Source organism: Tachypleus tridentatus, chromosome 1 (assembly GCF_004210375.1).
Source record: "Tachypleus tridentatus isolate NWPU-2018 chromosome 1, ASM421037v1, whole genome shotgun sequence".
In the NCBI taxonomy this organism is placed as follows: domain Eukaryota; kingdom Metazoa; phylum Arthropoda; class Merostomata; order Xiphosura; family Limulidae; genus Tachypleus; species Tachypleus tridentatus.
This window is the reverse complement of record NC_134825.1, coordinates 58,590,258-58,610,127: the sequence shown is the minus strand read 5'-3', so window position 1 is coordinate 58,610,127 and position 19,870 is coordinate 58,590,258. Positions and strand designations below refer to the sequence as shown.

Sequence of the window (19,870 nt, the reverse complement as noted above, 5' to 3'; positions counted from 1 at the left end):
CGTAAAATAATATATGATATATACTGAAAGATATCTTAGAATTATATGTGTTTCTTTGTAAGTTTAATAAACGCACATTTTGTGTACTAAAAGTAAGACAACACTTTTCATAACTTGATTGCAGCTTTTCAGTAATTAATCTATACACAATTAATATTTTAAACACTTATAGTCCTCCCCTTTTTGGTGTCTTATTGATTGAGCTAAGGAACGTTTTCTGGTAGTGAGCGTTTTTGTTTGGCATTCCAAACCTGCCGTAGAAATGACAGTGTATGCTGTCATCAGCTTATTTTCCGGCACCCTAGTGAGAAGTTTCCCACAACGTCAGCAGTTAAATGCCAGTTGCACTCGGCAGGAACCTTGGAGTTTTGTTGAAGTCCACATCTTTTCGGCCCACGTTGTGTAATTAAAGATTGGTCCTTCCCCGACATTCAGCTTTGTGCAGAGACTCAGTAATGTCTTTTACCAGCGGGATCATTCTCTGTGGGCGGTTGGCACCAACACGAAGTAACTAGGGGGCTGTAAATCTAGGCTTAATCCTAAAACCTGGCTCTAATTGAGTCGCCTCTGTTTGCCTTCTGTTGCAGGTCTGGAAGACTCAGCGATTGTCTTCAATCCTCTAGGCGATACAGAGGCACCCACTGTTGCCATGGAGACCGAAAACAACTTTGAATCAGGTAAGTGTCCAGGTTTGAAGATTCCCCGTGGAGCTTCCTTCTTGTTTCTCTGGGGAGAGGAGTTAGAAAGGTTGGAACTCTCAGTCTGACAACTCAGGGGTCCTGGATCGATGTATTTCAGAGTTCTGTGTATTTCTGCAACAGTCAACCAATATTTTAACTTGATATTTATAAACACTCGTGTTACACTTATAGGCGTATAGATAGATATGATATATAACTGATTAACACGCAAACCCTCTAGATAGCAAGCACTGATAGATTTAGAAAAATATTCACCTACGTAAAGAATCATGATGTATAATAGCAAATTCAATGTGTTTTAAGGTTTGTTTAAAAATAGGAATGAGTAAAAGATAATATTAATTAATAAGACATCATATGCATAACTGTTGGTGTTGAGATAATTATGATTAAGCTATTTTTCATTTATTCAACAATACTTTATTATAAGTCAATATGGTATGAATAGCATCTGGTAAATAATAAGTCAGCTATTTAGTTCATAACTGTTTCTTTGTTTTTGAATTTCGCGCAAAGTTACACGAGGGCTATCTGCGCTGGCCATCCCTAGTTTAGCAGTGTAAGACTAGATAAAAGGCAGCTATTCACTACCACCCACCGCCCACTCTTAAGCTACTCTTTTATCAACGAATAGTGAGATTGACCGTTACATTATAACGCCCCCACGGCTGAAAGGGCGAGCATGTTTGGTACGACGGGGATTCGAACCCGCGACCCTCATATTACGAGTCGAACGCCTTAACCCACCTGGCCATGCTGAGCCGAGTTCATAATCGAAATAGTATCATGTACATCAACGAAGACTATTATAAATCAATACATCAGAAAACGCAACATTATAGTTATTACATCACATTCAATATCCTCTGTTAATGATATTTGAGCCGTAATTTGTCATTAATTTAAAATTATTGGTCTTAGTTCAATTTGACATCGTTTCCCTATTGTACTTGCTGTTTAACAGAATATGTTGAAATTGACGCCCCACTACTGTAAGGTAATTTCTCATGTTTCAGAAGTGCACTTGATGTTATCAGCATAAGTTAACAATGACACAGGAAGCGATGTAATACATTTCTAATTTAAAAATTACTTCTAAATGTAATTCCTATTGTACTTACTGTTTAACAGAATATGTTGAAATTGACGCCCCACTACTGTAAGGTAGTTTCTCATGTTTCAAAAGTGCACTTGATGTTGTTATCAGCATAAGTTAACAATGACACAGGAAGCGATGTAATACGTTCCTAATTAAAAAATTACTTCTAAATGTATGTCTCAAGTCAAAAACTTGAAAAAATTAATGTGGTAACTGAATGTTAAATAAAATAGGAACATTTGAATTAATTACAGCATAATGTAACTCATAAGATGCATAATCGACGAAATCTAAAGAATCTGAACGTTTTTGTGGACATCACACAAAGCTATAGAATGGGTTATTATTACTGTGGATAATATCACATCACACTTAGCGAAACGCTGATCTTTTTAGATTTGTTTTTTTTTTGTCAAACACAAAGCTATAGAATGGGATATTATTACTGTGGGTAATATTACATCACACTTAGCGAAACGCTGATCTTTTCAAATTTGTTTTTTGTTTCTCACAAAGCTTTTGTTTTTGAATATCGCACAAAGCTACTCGAGGGCTATCTGTGCTAGCCGTCCCTAATTTAGCAATGTAAGACTAGAGGGAAGGCAGCTAGTCATCACCACCCACCGCCAACTCTTGGACTACTCTTTTACCAACAAATAGTGGGATTGACCGTCACATTATAACGCCCACACGGCTGAAAGGGCAAGCATGTTTGGCGTGACGGGGATGCGAATCCGCGACCCTCAGATTACGAGTCGCACGCCTTAACACGCTTGGCCATGCCGGGCCACTCACAAAGCTATAGAATGGTTTATTATAACTGTGGGTAATATCACATCACACTTTAATTATCAGCAAAACGGTGATATTTTCAGATTTGTGTTTTTGTTAAACACAAAGATATAGAATGAGTTATTATTGCTGTAACCATCGCAGATGTCGAAGCCCGATCAGTTTCCCATTTTATATACTTTAATAAAGTAATATATGTTGTTGATGCTGAAATTTAGAAAGAGCGCATGAATAAGTAGTTTGGCTATAAATACAAATACAAATATAAATACAAAGCATCGTGAAAAAGGGAAATAAAATGAAACGAGCAAGAAATTACAAATATTGATATATAATAGGATGACGTCAGCATTGTCCTGGTCGATTGTCAGCGACCTCGCACTGTGGATTCATATTCATATGCTCATATATTAAGTAATATTGACTGTAGTCTTCTTACACCTCTAATTACTTGGGATCTTCAACATGGATGAACTTAGCGTGACTGTAATTTAAATAAATTAAGATTCGTCATTTTAAAAGATGCAACAGTCTTATACATGTCCTTAGATGTTTATTAAATTGAAACTCGGGACAATATATATGACATATCTTCAGGTAAGATCATGTAATATGAGACAGAGTAGAATAATCTGTAAAGAAGTATCCATAATCAATTATAACGACTGTTGTAAAGAGTGTTTGAGATTTGCAACTGTATAGGCAAATAATACAGTTAAACTGAGTTGTCATCAGTGCCATATTTATCCAACTCCTCTTTCTCTCGAAATGTTTAAATAGATTTTTATGCGTTACTAGACCTAGACATGTATCGCTATCATTGTTAAAACCACGTCGCCTATATCCCAGTTTTTTTAAGTCGTTAATGTTTATTTAGACTTACACTTGAAAATCAAAACTTTAGCATTTGGCCACCCATCTTGAAGCCTTTTTCTGTTTATTTTCTTGGAATTAAAATGGGTAATGTCAATTTTGAAAAATATCAACATTTTTTTTTAGCTTTCTAAGATACCAGAATCTGTTGCATCTAGGAAAGTGTTGGAAAGTGATCAAAAGTATAAAAACTGTCTGGATCATTATGTTGTTCATTTAAATCCACGCTCATGACCAAGACTAGCGTCCCTTGTCTGCGTTTGCTGCATGAACAGCTTCCGTCAGCCATGGGTGACAGCCAAGCACGAAATAAGGTGTTTCTGTAATCTATCCAAAACACAACGTCATTTTACCTTTGTTTTTTTTTTAGATTTTAATGGAACCTAAACAAGTTTAAAACAGGACCTTATTGTGGGGAAAAATCAGGTATTCCCCGCTTTACTCAAACAACAAATTCAAGTGTTTCTTGAAATGTCTTTAGCGTTAACCATATATACTTTTTGTAATCATTACGTTGGCTCATCAAATAGTTGTGATTGCATGTCGTTAGACGGGTTTTCTGATGATTCTGGAACTGTGATACTTATTGGTGGAAATACATTTTTGTGCTCTTCTTATCCAATGATATCATCATCAAATAACTATTAATGAAAAGGATTCCCACGAATCCTCAATAAAAGCTCATGCACATGAACATTTATAATTATGACATTCGCAGCAAATCTTTCTGTTTGGTTTAAAGGTGAAAAGTAATATTGGTGTTAACATTAAAAAAATAATAATTAGAAAAGAAGTTTGAAATTTTTTACTTTTCTTTTGCAACGAGAATAAAAAAAAAACGATTCGAACCAAATTGTGAATAAAAACATCGTCCAGGAACAGATAAAAGAAATTTTTTTGCGTAATTACTTTACTCGTTACCTCCAAATGTTAGAAAAATTATACGTTTATGGTTATGCTTCCTACCGCACCCACGCTTGTTTGAGATTACTTGGATGAGATTTTTAAGTGGATTTGAATGTGCATTAGTTAAGAGATCGCTCTAATGAAACATGCCCGTGAACGATTCAGTACGTACAACTGAAATGCACTTTTATAAAAAAAAATTGCATTTTATAAAACATTTCTAAGTTTTTTGAAAGATGTTGAAAATGTTAAGCTTTCTACACATCTCTACTGAAGGACAAATTGTACACTTAGAGGACATTACATTTGCCGTTTCGCTGTTTATCTTCGTTTATAACATCAAAACGGGAAAGTTATGGTCGAAACACGTGGTTTTAAATGTATAAAAAATGAGACTAATATTTCAGATGTATAAACATTAGTAGTTAATTAAATAATTCTGATGTTATATTTGTAGCTCAAAGATACACAACAAACTATTTGCGCTTTGTCCACCGTGTGGAATCGCACTTCGGATTTAGACATTGTATCTCAGAACGGCTGGTATGGGTATTAACACTTTTACTGATAAGCATAGAACAACGTTTCGACTTTCCTAGGTCATCTTCAGGTTAACAAAGAGTTAACAGCCATTCTGATATACATTTTTATTTCAAGTGGGTTTCTCGTCATCAAGGATTTACACATTGTCGGTGGGGGTAAGTAATATAAGAAATAGAATACTATATGCCACAAAATCGTTAAAACTGTAATACTTGTTACAGTTCTCATAACGTTAACAAATGAGATGTTACATTTTTTACGTGAATGAGATTGTTTTTATTAACTGTTTTCTTCCCTCCAGTCAAGTGCTTAAAGTTATTTTGATTATATTTGTGTAAATGAATAGTTACAAAGTTTTCACGAAATTTGTTTTGTTTATTAGATTTGGGCAGACTAAACTGTATAATAAAAAGATACATAATGATCAAAACTACTCATTTTTGGTTTTTCTCTATATAGATAATATAGAAAGAAGTATACGCAGTGTAACGTACTTCTTTTACATGAAGTATTTGAACTTCAGATACTTTAATATTAATTATATTTACCAATTTATTTAGCATTCAGAATTTGAATTTGTCTAAAACAAGGTGGTCGCAAACTGTTCCTTCAGTTTTAAAACATCACACATTAGATAATACAATAAGCCTGGAGCTACGTGTTGAATCCTGAAATTAATACAGTTCTGTAATTAACTGGATTTTATGTTCACAAATCTAATTCTGATCGAAGGAACAAACTAATACATTATGTAGAAAAAAAGTATGTCTGGTACAGCTGAATAGTAAACAAAAAAGTAGAAAACGGAAAATTAAATACGTGTGCATTATAGGCCTCATTAAGTTATTGATAACATGATGTTCCATCCAGCTTATTGCCAAATCCAAAACCTGTTCAGTACAATCGAATAATTATCAAAGTTCTTAAATTTGCAAGAAGTAACGCTTTCAAATCACAAAAAAATGGAAAAATTTGAATTAGATGGATATGATGGATAGGTCTTTAAACTCTTTTGTACAAGGGCCGGATTGTAGATCGTTTTAAGCTACGCGAGCTGGAGGGCTTGTATTATAATTAAGTAGGGATGCATACATGATCAGAATTCAACATCACTAATTTATTTTCCATAAGAACATATTGAAAATATTTAAGATGCACAATCGTAGTTTTTTAGCATTGGTGAGAAGCACGTATCTGGTGCTATTCTGACAAAAATTACACCTAACTGAGATTTAAAGATAATGCTCTCTATCATCAAAAGTGATTGCAAATTCTCATCAGATAAGAATGATCTGTAACTAGGTTTCACATACTTCATCTTTTCACAGAAAGAGGTAGTGTCAAAACTGAAATGAATTCACAAGCAATTTTTTTTTAAATGAACGTTTTGATCACTTAGAAGACATTTATAGAACACTCTCAGTTTCCCTTGTATTTATCCTTCGTCGTTCGATTGCAGATCAATCACTTCAATTTGAACTTCAGGTGGTAGTTCATCAGTCTTTTAATCAAATGGATTTTGAAAGATCCTTATTTCTGTTGCACTCCCATCAAGATTAGAAAAACGCTCCTGTAACTGTAGTTTCACCTCAGAAAGGATATCTTGTACAGCCTAAGTGGGAACGAGGATCCCGCTTCTTGCTTGAACTTTTCACAACATGAAAAGTGTGTGAAGCAACTCCTTATGAACTGAGACTCAAAAGTAATTACTTTTTGCCGAAATGCCTTCACCTCGGTGTACATATCGCGGATAAGCGTGGTTTCGCCTTGTAATCTAAGAGTGAATTCATTCATGTACATGGTCAAGTCTACATAAAAAGAAGACTTTCACTGTTTGTGAGTAACAGTTGAGGACGTCTTTTTATTTAAGAAAATTTCATGTTTTAAAAATTGCGACATAACCTTCCCACAACTAAGCCACCGAACTGAAGTGTGGTTGGGCAATTCGGGATATGTTGCTTCTATTTACGCCAAAGATTCACGTAATTGACGATGGTTGAGTTCCTGAGAGCGAATAAAGTTCACTGTTGAAACTACAGTTTCCATGACACATGACAGAGCCAAATATTTTCCACACACTGCCTGCTGATGAATAATGCAATGAAGAAGCATAGGTTTGGAACAAATTACAATTTCAACAGCTTTGTAAATTTGCCCAACTAAACCTTTTCCTGCACCACACGTATTTTACCACACTTCAGCTGTTTCCATTCCAGGTTGCACTAAGTTAGTGATTTTTCGACCTCTTTGAAAATATTCTCACCTGTGGTTATTCCATGCATACTGTACACAGGAGCTAATTCTTCAGTCACTTCAAAATTAATATTGACTTCGCGAATAAACAATAGCAACTATGAAGTGTCGGACACGTCTGTTGACTCGACAAGCGCAATGGAAAAGCACTCAACTCTGGTCTTATCTTTCAGCTGAGACACAATATTGCTTCTAATGTCCTCGACTCGACGAACAACTGTATTCGCCAAAAGGCTAATAGTCTTTAATAAGTCTACTTTTTCTGGGCACACTTTTTTGGCTACTTCAATCATAGATAATTTAATTAGCTCACCATCAGTAAATAGTTTTCCTCGCTTGGCTAACAGGTGTGCCACTCGGAAGCTTTCTCTTGTTGCAGCTTCACTTTCGGCTTTTTTCCTCTTAAATACAAACTGTTGTGATGATAAGTTACGTTTCAGAGTTTCGAATTTGACTGAACGTAGCTTTCCCGTGAACTAAAAATATTTGAGTGTTTAGTTTGGTAATGTCTGCGAATCTTGTGTTATTTTAGCACTGGCATAGTCTCGTTGCATATTAAGCACAACGCTTTGTTACGTGATTCAACAACGAAGTAGCCCAAACTCCACTATTCTTTAAAAACACGACATTCAGAATCAACTTTTTTTCCTTTCCTTTTCCTGAAATTATAACTGGGAAGAGTTATGAACTTGAACATAAAGTAAACAGCAGCATTCACTGACACACATTAAGATACACGGGGCAGGCGTGGGAAGAAACACGCTGCTTCAGTGCCCTGAATTGTTTTCATTTTTAATGATATGAAAATAAAAAAAATAAAATGTAATTGACTAAAAGCCAATCTAGGTGCGATACACTTTTCTATTTGCTGGAAAATATCAAAGTGTATCGCACCTAGATTGGCTTTTACTCAATTATGTTTTATTTTTTATTTTTATATCACTAAAAATGAAAATAATAGTAATATCATGATATTACTTTAATGAACTGTTAACGTGTTGTATCGCAACTAGATTGGCTTTTGTTCAATTACGTGTTATTTTTTGTTTTTTTTATAATATTACTACTTTAACAAACTCTTGTCGGACCGAATGTGGCCCGCGGGCCGTGGTTTGTTTGTTTTATTTTAATTTCACGCGAAGCTACACGAGGGCTATCTGCGTTAGCCGTTAACAGTATAAAACTAGAAGGTAGGCAGCTAGTCATCACTACCCACCGCCAACTCTTGGGCTACTCCTTTGCCAACTAATAGTGGGATTGACCGTCACATTATAACGCTCCACGGCTGAAAGGGAAAGCATGTTTGGTGAAATGGAAATTCGAACCCGCGACCCTCGGATTACGAGTTAAGTGCCTTAACCATCTGGCCGTGCCGGGCCCATTAGTTTGGAGACCCCCGTGATAACTTAGTTTATTTAACAGAATCTTTGTTGTTTTTTTATTATTATTGTATTTTGGAAAAAATATTTTTTCACAACATATATTATAATCACTAAGCACCACAATGCTCAGCATTGTAAAATCATATTTTACAAAAGTGTACAAAATAAAATCATATTTTACCCAGCACAGTACATAACCAATAATTTTTAAGGACTATCAAATTATCAAGCAGTTAGCTGAACATCGGATAAATATACGAACGATTTACACTTATATCGAGGCAAATCGTTTTATTTTGTTTGGTTTATCTTAATTGTCTGACGCATTAAATTTATATTTATGTTAGCAGACAAGAAAAGCAACAACGATATCCTTTTTACAGACTTCAATCCTAAGATTTAAGTGACGTGACTCGTTTCTATACACATGATGCAGCATTGGAAGAAAGATAACCATAAATCTGAAATACATTCTTTTCTCTCTTTTTTGAGAAGAAGTAGTTGATTAAATGGATCTGTTACAAGTTCAACACCGAAATCTGGTAAAATCAATAAACGCGTAGGAATGTATAGCTCTTTCCATTAATTTTTCTTTTCTTTTCTAAACACGTTTGTATAGATAATTTCAACTGTAAGAAGAAAGTTTCTTTATCACTGACAACTAAGTTATTTTTGTAACTATCTAAACAAATGCATTCACATTCAAAAGACTGCAACTACTTATCACGTTCGTCTGATGAAGTAATGATACGGATTCGGAAAAACCATGTGAAATGTTTGCTTCTAAATGTTTTATCGTGAAATGCTATAAAATTATTGTAATGGAATTTAAACATATGTATTCATTGTTGTTGTTTTTAACAGTCTGTTATAGTAAAATCATCACACATGCCATACAGTTATTGTAAACATATTTAAGATCAATGTATAACTAAGCACTCAGTGGCTAGATTCTGAGATCTAAAATTCATAACATTAAGATGCGGGCTTCAATCCATGCAGTAGCTACAGAACAAATATCCATCCCACTGTGCATAACAGCAAACAAACAATACACGACATAGAAAACTACAGAATAATAAAACCTGTGCGTTAAGCCATTGCTTCTTTCCCTAAATTTTAAACACTTAATAACATACATATTGTTCTTGGTAATATGATATAATTAGTTAGTTGTAGACAGGGATGTATTATTGTATAAGGGAGGCCAGGGCACAGTGAATCATTGATATCTAATTAGAGCAATTTTGTGGTGTTGCCGTGAGTTTATCCCAACTGGATTGTTTTGTTTAAAAAACAATAGATTGCAGATGGTCTTGAAAAGTGAGGATTTTTTTTTCTGTCATAAAAATATATTATTCATACTTATTACAACTGCTAAACGAGAATAATTATTAGTTAAATACAGAATGAGTATTCTACTGTATAATGTGGATAAAGGCTAAGTGGCTGATTGTAGGGGTATAAAAATTGACATGAAGACCATTCAGTCATGTTATATATTGGACAATTAACAGTCGCGTGTACTGCCTGTAATAAAGTGCTGTGTGACCATTTTAGGGCTTAGTGGCTGTGAACAGGATCGATCATTGATCAAGAAAATCCTCGCACCGTGTAAGTTCTCATCATTCGATACTCGTTGTAAATATTGCAGTCAGTCACTTTAAGAGTAACGTGAAACTGGATTGTTACTTAAGTTCTTCAGTCTTTTCTTGTTGATGAATTATTAATCTGAAATTAAAGAATATATTATAAAATCGCTTAATGTTATACATATTTTTATATATCTACTTTAGTTATATAGAAACTTGGTGATTTCGTAACCTATTATTTCATTTCTTCATTTTATCGTTTGTTCAGTTAAAAGCTACACGAGGGGTATCTGCGCTAGTCGTCCCTAAATTTGCAGTGTAAGAGAGAGAATATAGAGAAGACAGCTAGTCATCACCACCCACCGCCAACTATTGGGCGACTCTTTTACAAACGAATAGTGGGATTGACAGTCACATTATGATGCCCTCACGGCTGAAAGAGCGAGCATGTTTGGTGTGTTGGGGATTTGTACTCGCGACCCTCAGAGTAAAGTCGAGTGCCTTAGCCAACTGAACATACCAGTTCGAATCCCATAGTACCGTTAGGATTCTGTGACTGTTTAAATTGTTCCTCGTCGTTGTTATTGGCTACTAATGTAAAGTCTAAACAGACTATACTTACTGACTTTTTCAAGTCACCCTGTAACAAAATGTCCATTAGTAACGTTATTTCAGATACCGATTCACATTAATCGGTGGGCAGGGTACAATGGAACACTTTCACTGTTTTTGGTTTTTTTTATCAGCAAAAATACCACTTAGTGACGTGGTTCATTAAACGTTACTGATATAATAATGTAGCTAAATAACTGTTTGTAATTTATGTCTCGAAAATATTAGCTGCTAGTTAAAGATTACTAAAGACGATGAGAACATATAAGTAAACTAAAATAATACTCAGTGATGCTTCTTGTAACGTAATTAGTTTATCATTAATAATATTTGCAAATCGTTTAAGTTTTTCTCACGTATCGGAGAGATGACATCTTTTGATGTGATTAACATCCAATATGACTTTAACTCTTGAAAATATTCTTTATTGGTAATAACAGATTATGTGTTATTTTTGCTGAACCAAACACATTATAAACATTAACCAGAATCTTTTTTTTTAGTTCAAGCAAATTCAAAATTAGAAACTGTTTTGTTCAAAAAGTGTGTCTACAAACAGCTTTATTAAATAGTTAATATTCTTGCTTAAAGTGAATGTTTGTTAACTGTGTGGGAAAACGTTTCGGATTCAGGTGTTTCAAACTCTTTCCATGAGTTTTTCTTAAATAAATAAAATAATTCGTGTTAGTGTGTCTTAACTTAAGGTTATCCTGTTTGAAACAATATTATAATTATCTTTTCTAGATATTCTGTATCAATATTACAAAGTAACACCATCATACCCTGTTATGGAAACCTATGACAGTAACTACAACAAACAAAGTGGAGGCGACAAGAGGCAAATATTCGATTTCATTTATAATTCTCGTAGCTTTATGCCCATTAATGATATTTGTTGGCATCTTTATACTGATAAAAATGTATAGTGAGTGCTCTAGAACTTCAATAGTAATTCAGAGCAAACCAGTCTAATTTCTTTAACGTTTAGTTAAATGTTTTCTCCGTAAAATTGTTTTAAAAGTCAATTAAAATAACTTCTGACATAAGCAACACAAATATTGTTATTAATGTGATTTGTTTTTTGTAATTAAGCACAAAACTACACTATGGGCTGTCTGTGCTCTGCCCATCACAGGTATATTAACCCGTTTTCTAGCGTTTTAAGCCCGCAGGTATAACGCTGTTCCACTGGGGTGGCATTATTAATGTGATGAAACTGAATTGAAGGTTGAGTACGTTACATTAAAACAACTTGGAACATACAAAACAACAAGTCCAGTCACACTCTCAATCGATATAAAATCGCTGTGGAACGATGTAAATCAGAACTACTTTTTCACATATTTTGGCATTTTGTAAATACTATGCCAAAAAAAATGCATTTTTTGAAAGGTGTGTGAGATAAAGATGCATTCAGACCGAAGATTGAAAATTTCCAAGGCGGAGATATACATTGGAAAACAAAGGAATATGGATTAACTTGGGGTGCCAGGTCCATTCAATAAAGAACCTTGCAACAAGTGTTACTCTAGCAAAATGGTAAATAAATTTTGGCAAAATCTTTTCACGTGCCCCAAATAACAAAACATAATCAAAAAAGAACTACGTCTGAGAAAGCTATACGTGTCATTTATAGATAAGCTGCTTCCACGAATGTCAGTTAAACCATTGCATGTAAGAAGCAGCTAAAGAATGAAAAGGATATTTATGGTATTCTAAATAAAAGCAAACCGCTTGAGTCTCTAAACTCGGCGCCTATGAATTTTTTTGTGATCGGATTATTGAAAATGGTATTGGAAATTGTCAACATTGTATACTGGATGAATTATTGACAACGTTTGTGGAGGAGTAGGTGTTCTTTGAATATGATGACAGCCTAAAGACGGGGCGTTCTGCAACAGAAACTATGCTGTTAGGTTATCGTCAAAGTAGAGGGGCATGACCGTGCTTGATTGTAACGACGTGGTGAGTTCACATACTTGTTTTAACTTAAAGACTTGACCTCTGTATAACGTTAAAACGAAATTTTCTGGAACACTTAAGTCCAATAATCAAATTAGTAGTTACTTCTCTTAACAAAACGGTCCAGATTGAATTGAAATTGCTATATTTGTGTACCTATGAAGTTTAATTACAGCTATTTTGGTGAATGATGTAAAGTTTTTATTACGAGTGGGAAACCACAGGAGGAAGTTTTGAAACTATATAATTTTGACACATAGAATATACTAGATAAATGTAGTTGTGGAAAAGACATTTTTATTTATCTTTAAGAATATGTCAGACATCGATGTTCGATTCGATCGTTATGATTGTGAAAGTTCGAGTTCATATTTTGCCCTGTGACTAGTAAATATACACACTCATTTGAAAGTGTCTAAGTTTCTCTCTTTGAGAAGTAAACTGAATTACGCTCTTTATATCTGCTTTTTATTATTATGGTGTAAGCAGTTAACGTCTTACTTGTTACTGTCCCACTCGTAGCATAAAACAAAAGCGAATTTTTATTATTTTAATTGTGCACTGATAAACTGAATTTTCAAATGGATTGCATAGAACACTCAATCTGGGATTCACATGTTTGTCTGATAACTTTTACTACTTAAGCAGCAATTACTATGCTTTATTGCACTATAGTGGCATAATTATGACAGCTTTAAATATTAATCACTTACAGGTTTCGTACAGATTCTGAATATCTGTGTTGTAGTGAATTCGTTTATATTTTTATCAGATTTGACTACACTTTAGCAATGTAATTACTAAACTGTTGGGTCAAGAGCGGTCATGTAGTTAAAAATAATCACTCTCTCCTCTTTGTGTCTGTGGTTGCGTTATTAAAGTAATTGGAAGATCCTACTATTCGATTAACGTAGCCCAAAAGTAGACGGAAGATGGTTTTGCACATATGTCTTCTTTCTAGTGCATTACTTCAAAAGTGATGATACTTAGCGCGAACAGTAGCTTTGCGTAAAATTCAAGCAAAGTAAATTGAAAATAATATTTTATAATATGAAAGGCATTCTTTTCACAACGGATAATAAAAACTAATTCTATAACCAGCCAAAACTTGCAGTTCCAAGCTGTATCAACTTTCATCAGTCAAACTATACTGATAATAGAGTTCTAACTAATGAAACTATTGAACTGTATGTCTTTTATTGAGTTTTCTTTGCCACGAAATAATGTGCCAAACAATGGCATGAAAGTAGCTGATATAGGCAATACTGTAGCACAACAATGTCCTTTCTAACCTTGATTTCATATAATTCAAAATGTTCATCCGTTCTTTGTTTGAAAAATAAGTCATATAATTAAATAACTATGATTTCAAATTCTTGTAAGCAGACTAAAATTTTAAAACTTTAAAATATTTTTCTATTTTAATATAAATTAAATGCGATAAATACAGAAAATACTTACTTCGACATTTAAAATTATTTTTATAACATTCTGACTATCAAGTCACTACAAGTTAAATATAACTTGGGTTATCACAATTATAAAATGTTTTTATATCTTAACCCAAATTAGACGAGTTAAATGCAATAAAATATTTACTTGACATTTAAATTTCATTGCAAATAAAATTCTGACCATCAAATTACTTCTTATCTTAAATGACATTCTTAACTGAACATTTCTCTCTATACTTCGTACTTTTAACACAGTAACTCGTTTTGTATTCTAGAACACGGTATTTTAAAAGGCATCGCAGATAGATACGCAACCCTTTTGAAAAGTAGTCATTCCTAATAACAAAAAAAAAAAAAAGACGTTGCTTGGGGAGCATCAACAGCGCTATCTATTTAACAGCAGTTACTGTACAGACACTGACCAATGGAGCTCCAGGGACGTCTCGATAGCCCACAACGAAGAGTTTGGAGCAATAATAGGGTCTTTTCGGCTTAGAACTTCCATTTTTGTTATCAATTATTGCTCTCTTGTCGGTAGACAAGGTTTGTCAACGGGATCGATACATCTGTAATTAACTCTCTTTTTTTATTGCTTTGGTAAATGGATTCTGAAGCAAATACAACTAAAATGAGGTCATTCTTTCATTAAAAGAATCCTGGCAGAGAAATGTTTCAGACGTTTCTCCAAAATACTTATAGAAAGCTTAGAAAATAAAATATTAGAAAATATCGACTTATTCTTCACATTATTACTTGGGTTTGTTGGCTTTTAAAGAATATATCAAAGGATGAATACAAATCAATGTTGAAGAGACATCTGACCTCGTAAATCAAACTATATTATTACAGTGATAAAATCTCATTTCGAATCAAATATTTGAATATATTTAACAAATATAACTAATTTTGCTCTTGAACTAGGGTCAGATACATACACAGCATGTGCTCGTTTGTGGATCATGGGATAGAACTATATGTAGATACAATTCGAATCAGTTTTTATACACATAACACTCGCATGAACACAGTTGAACTAATCATCATAGTCACCGACCTGCTCAGTAAGACAACGTGCATACGAAACACAGTATTATAATATAGAAAGTTATCCAAATCTTAATTCATCTTTACATAACTAAAAACAAGCTAAAGCTTATTACAAGATACTTTAACTTTTATGTTCCTTTCTAATCAAATAATGTTTCTATGAAACTTGTAACTTTATTTTTTATTTGGTGTTATAAGAAAAATAACTAAAAGTAGAATTATTTAATGAAAACTAATAGGGTGGAAAACTAAAAGACATTACTTTAATTCAAAGAAAAAAATGTTTACTATTCGTTTTCATAATGATTCTGGAGGAAAAATTAGTGAATAATCTATTTTGCAGTTTTCTTCATATTAATAATGCATATATAGAAAGGCATGGCATGGTCAGATGGTTATAGCGTTCGACTTGCAATTTGCGGGTCGCGGTCTCGAATTTCCGTCCCACTAAACATGTTCACCCTTTCAGCCGTGGGGGCATTATCAAGTGACGGTTAATCCAAATATTCGTTAGTAAAAGAATAGCCCAAGAGTTGGCGGTGGGTGGTGATGACTAGTTGATTTTCCACTTGAAATTAGGGATGGCTAGCATGTATTGGTTTGGTTTGATTTGTGTGCAAAGTTACTCGAGGACTGTCTGCGCTAGCCGTCCCTAATTTAGCAATGTAAGATTAGAAGAAAAGTAGTTAGTCATCACCGCTTACCGCCAACTCTTGGGCTACTCTTTTACCAACGAATAGTGGGATTGACCGTCACGTTATAACATCCCTACGGCTGAGAGGGCGAGCACGTTTGGTGTGATGAGGATTCGAACCCGCGACCTTCAGATTACGAGTCGAGTACCTTAATACCGGACCACTAACGTAGATAACCTTGTATATCTTTGCTCGAAATTCAAAACAAACCAAACCAATATAAAAACAACGACGTGTGAGGAAGAGAACACAATCTTATAAATATTTTATACTGTAAATTTACTTCAGTACCTAAGTGCCTCCTGTGTAACACTAGAATTCCGGTTTTGATACCTGCAATGTGCAACATACAGATAGCCCACTGTGTGGTTTTATGTTCAACAAGAAACAGTACTACAGTACATCTTTCTAACCATACCGCCCAACCTTGTTATTATTATATCACCCTACTCTTGATAAACTAAAATAAACGTTTAGTATTTTCGCTTGGTATGAGCAATTATATTCATATTTTGTGTTTGTTTGTCAAATTTCACACAAACCTATAAAAGGGCTATCTGCTCCAGCCGTGTCTACTTTTGAAATGACAGATCAGAGGGAATGCAACTATTCAATACCACCCACCGTACATTCTCTTGAATAGTAAGTTTTGACTCGTCAATTCTATAACGCTATTATGGCTCTTAAGTGCTAAGTGTGATTTAGTTTTTCGGTGAATTATGAGCCCCGGAACCTCTGATCTGCAGTTCAGCACACTAACCACTCAGCTGCGCTTAGACTCACCTTCATTTTTTTATCACCAATTTAAATAAATCTTCAGAAAGTAAAATAGGTGAATGTAACTTTTAAAAATAACTGTAAACTAATAAAGAATGAGTGTGATGACGTACTTTAAAAACCAGTTTAAAGTCCCCTATTTAATGTGGAAGTGGGTAATTTGATGTTACTTTACAAAAAAGAAACAGCTTTTAACTGGAACAAGAGGCTAATTATTTCAAGTAGATTTTTTATTGTAATAGATTAGCAAAATCTGGATGTTTCGACAGATTGTTACCATAAGTTACACGAAAGATGAATACCTTGATTTTTTAAAAATCTTTATGTCTTCATTGATCAGATGAGTAAAGATTAGCTGTTTTCAGTAGATCACAGAGCTGCGACAATTGAGACTAAATGTTTTTATGAGATTTAACTAGAAAAATCGTTGTTTTGTCATTTGTTAAGTGCATGTCTGGAAATATTCAATTCAATTTATTCTTAGTGATGAAGTTAAAATTTTCATGCGGAATTACTACTTCTTCTTTTAAAAATACTTTTTTGCTGACACAGGTTCATTGAGTACACCATCTGATAAATCAAGTATCCAAGTCTTTGCATACATTTTTCTGGAGTGACGCCATTCAGTTTGGAAAATCCTTGCAAGAAGCTTCACATCGCATATATTTAGCTTCCTTCAGCCCTTAAAATATGCTAGTAATTTCTGTAATAAGAAGTTACTTACTTTACAAAATCAGTTCTGAATTTGTTTTTGTATCCAGCACATTGCCAGATGATTTATCATCAAATTGCCCCTTCTTTCTCCTGAAAAATGGTCGTCCCACGTCCAAATCAAGATCCATTTTTTTGGTTTTCTCAACTCCAATATCCATAATCTTGTTGCACTTTCTATTAACTTGCACATCATACTACAATCCATATTGTTTTCTCTAAATCTGCATATTGGTTATACTTATTCTTTCAGTACTTTGCACCAACACAATAAATGGTACAATTAAAGGATAAATACAGTTTTCTTGCAAGCCATGCTGAAAGAGATAAGTTCGTGCAGCTTTGTTACAAACAACAGAGAAACAGAGACATTAATGAACAGGTTGTATATCATCTATATGTGTACATATAAAGTATTTCCCAACTTCACTTACACAGCTGTGTCAGGGAGATATCTATTTGCATTAGTAACCTATCCCACAGTTTGGTAGAAGCACAAAGTGAAAGGTGCACAGTCTTCGCAGTGTATTAAATAAATAAACTTGACCTGGTATGATTAAACATAAGGACGCTAGACTCGCAAGTTGCGGATCGCGGGTTCAAATCTCTGTTACCGGACATGCTCGTGAAAGTGTCACAATGTGACAGCCAATCTTACTTTTCGTTGATAAATGAGTAACTCAAGAGTTTGCGGGGAACGGTTTTGGGTAGCTACCTTTTCTCTTTTTTATCACTGCTAAATTACGGAAGACTAGCGCAGATGGGTCTCGAGTAGATTTGCGTGAAATTTACAAACCAAACTACTAAATAAATATTTAGATTTAATGGAAGAACTAGCAGCATGGGCAAACAGCAACTTTCAGTTATAACTACTGCAAGGGATGTTCGTAGCATCGCAATTGTGTACATAGCAAGACATTTAATTTTCCTAATTTGTACATGCATACACCTTTGGGCTTCGGCCATTTTTGTTTTACTTGTATGTGCAATGTGATCTAAAAGCTTCAAAATAGCTTAAGAAAGTTCCTCTCTACCATACATAGAGAAACTACTTTTCAACGACTGTTTCTCCTTAAACTAATTTTTCGTATTGAAGAACTAAACTTATCTGATCCACGTGAGAACAGTCTGGTCATAATTTCCGTCAGAATTTGTTGCATGAAGTTTTGATCAAACAGTCGAATAAACTCGTCTTGTATGTCTTTACTAAAATAATTCACATTTCCACCTGCTTTTACTTTCATCATGGGATCCGCCAAGACAGGATCATAAATGAACAGTAATTCAGTGACTCCTCCGGAGTGCTCGTCTGTCGGTCTCGCACATGTTCAACATAAACTCGAAATGACGTTATTGGAGGGCTGAGTTATCCTTAGATTACTCCATGCAGGTTTTCGACTTCATGAAGCAAAATTAGATAATATTCTAAAGTGATATTATAATCTCTGGCCGTATTTGTTCATTGATAACCTTGTAATTAGAATTAAACAACTTAAAATGTATATGAATGGATTTAGCTTTATTTCAGGCATTTAAAGAAACGCTACATCAGAGGTATCTCTGCTAGTATCCATAATTTTTAACTGCTAAAGTAGACAGACAGCTATTTTATTTTATTGAATTTCGCGCAAAGCTACTCGAAATCTACCTACAATAGCCATCCATAAATTTAAAGTGAAATACTAGAGGGAATATAACTGATGAACACCACCATACGCCATCTGTTGGGTTACTCTTTACTAACAAACAATGAGATTAGCCGTTACATTATAACCTCCACATGGCTGAAATGGCTAGCATGTTTGGTGATAGGATTCAATCTCTCGATTCGCAGGTTGCGAGTCGACTGCCCTAACCATCAGTTTATATCAGCTAGTTAACAAAATAAACCGCCTACTCCTGGGCTTCTCTGACAGAATATTGAAATTATTTTGACCACCGCCCTTTTAACGTACGCTCGACCCCATAGTGCGGAGCACGATGTTTTATAAAAGAAAGAAACGCGAACCATAGATTCTAGGATCTACAGAATCCCAGTAACGTTCAAAGCCTGCCTGAAAGATGCTGGTTCCTGATCCTACATATCATCTTTCGTGTGACTGGGCGTTGTGCTCATGCTTCATATATTTTATCATAACCTGCAAGATACCAGAAAGCATTTCCGTCCTTTCCAACACAGCATGTAGCATATAGTTCATACATCAGGTTTCAACTTTTCTGGTGAGAGTTATTTGCGTTTACAGACAGCTAAATGACAATATTGTGGATTGGTTGGAGTGCTGAGAAAAGTGTGTTTGAAATAAATATCAAAAAGTACTTAGAGAACACACTAACATTTTGTCAACGCTTTCTATCACAAATGGCAACATAATGCTTGTTTGTAGTTAAGCACAAAGCTAGAAATTGAGCTATCTGTGTTATGCCTACCACTGGTATCGAAACTTTATTTTTGTCCGTGGCTGAAAAAAACG

The 19,870-nt window shown here is 34.3% G+C and overlaps 1 protein-coding gene across 3 annotated transcripts in view; it reads left to right on the top strand.

Moving 5' to 3' along the window:
- Positions 1-19,870, top strand: part of LOC143249496 (zinc finger protein 423-like) — a 199,075-nt gene that overhangs the window by 92,559 nt on the left and 86,646 nt on the right. For 2 of the 3 annotated variants that reach the window (XM_076499430.1, XM_076499459.1), the window contains one exon: positions 588-677. The exons of the other annotated variant lie outside the window; for it this stretch is intronic. In XM_076499430.1, coding sequence (XP_076355545.1) covers positions 588-677 — 90 coding nt within the window. The remainder of the gene's footprint in view (positions 1-587; positions 678-19,870) is intronic. 3 annotated transcript variants of the gene reach the window in all.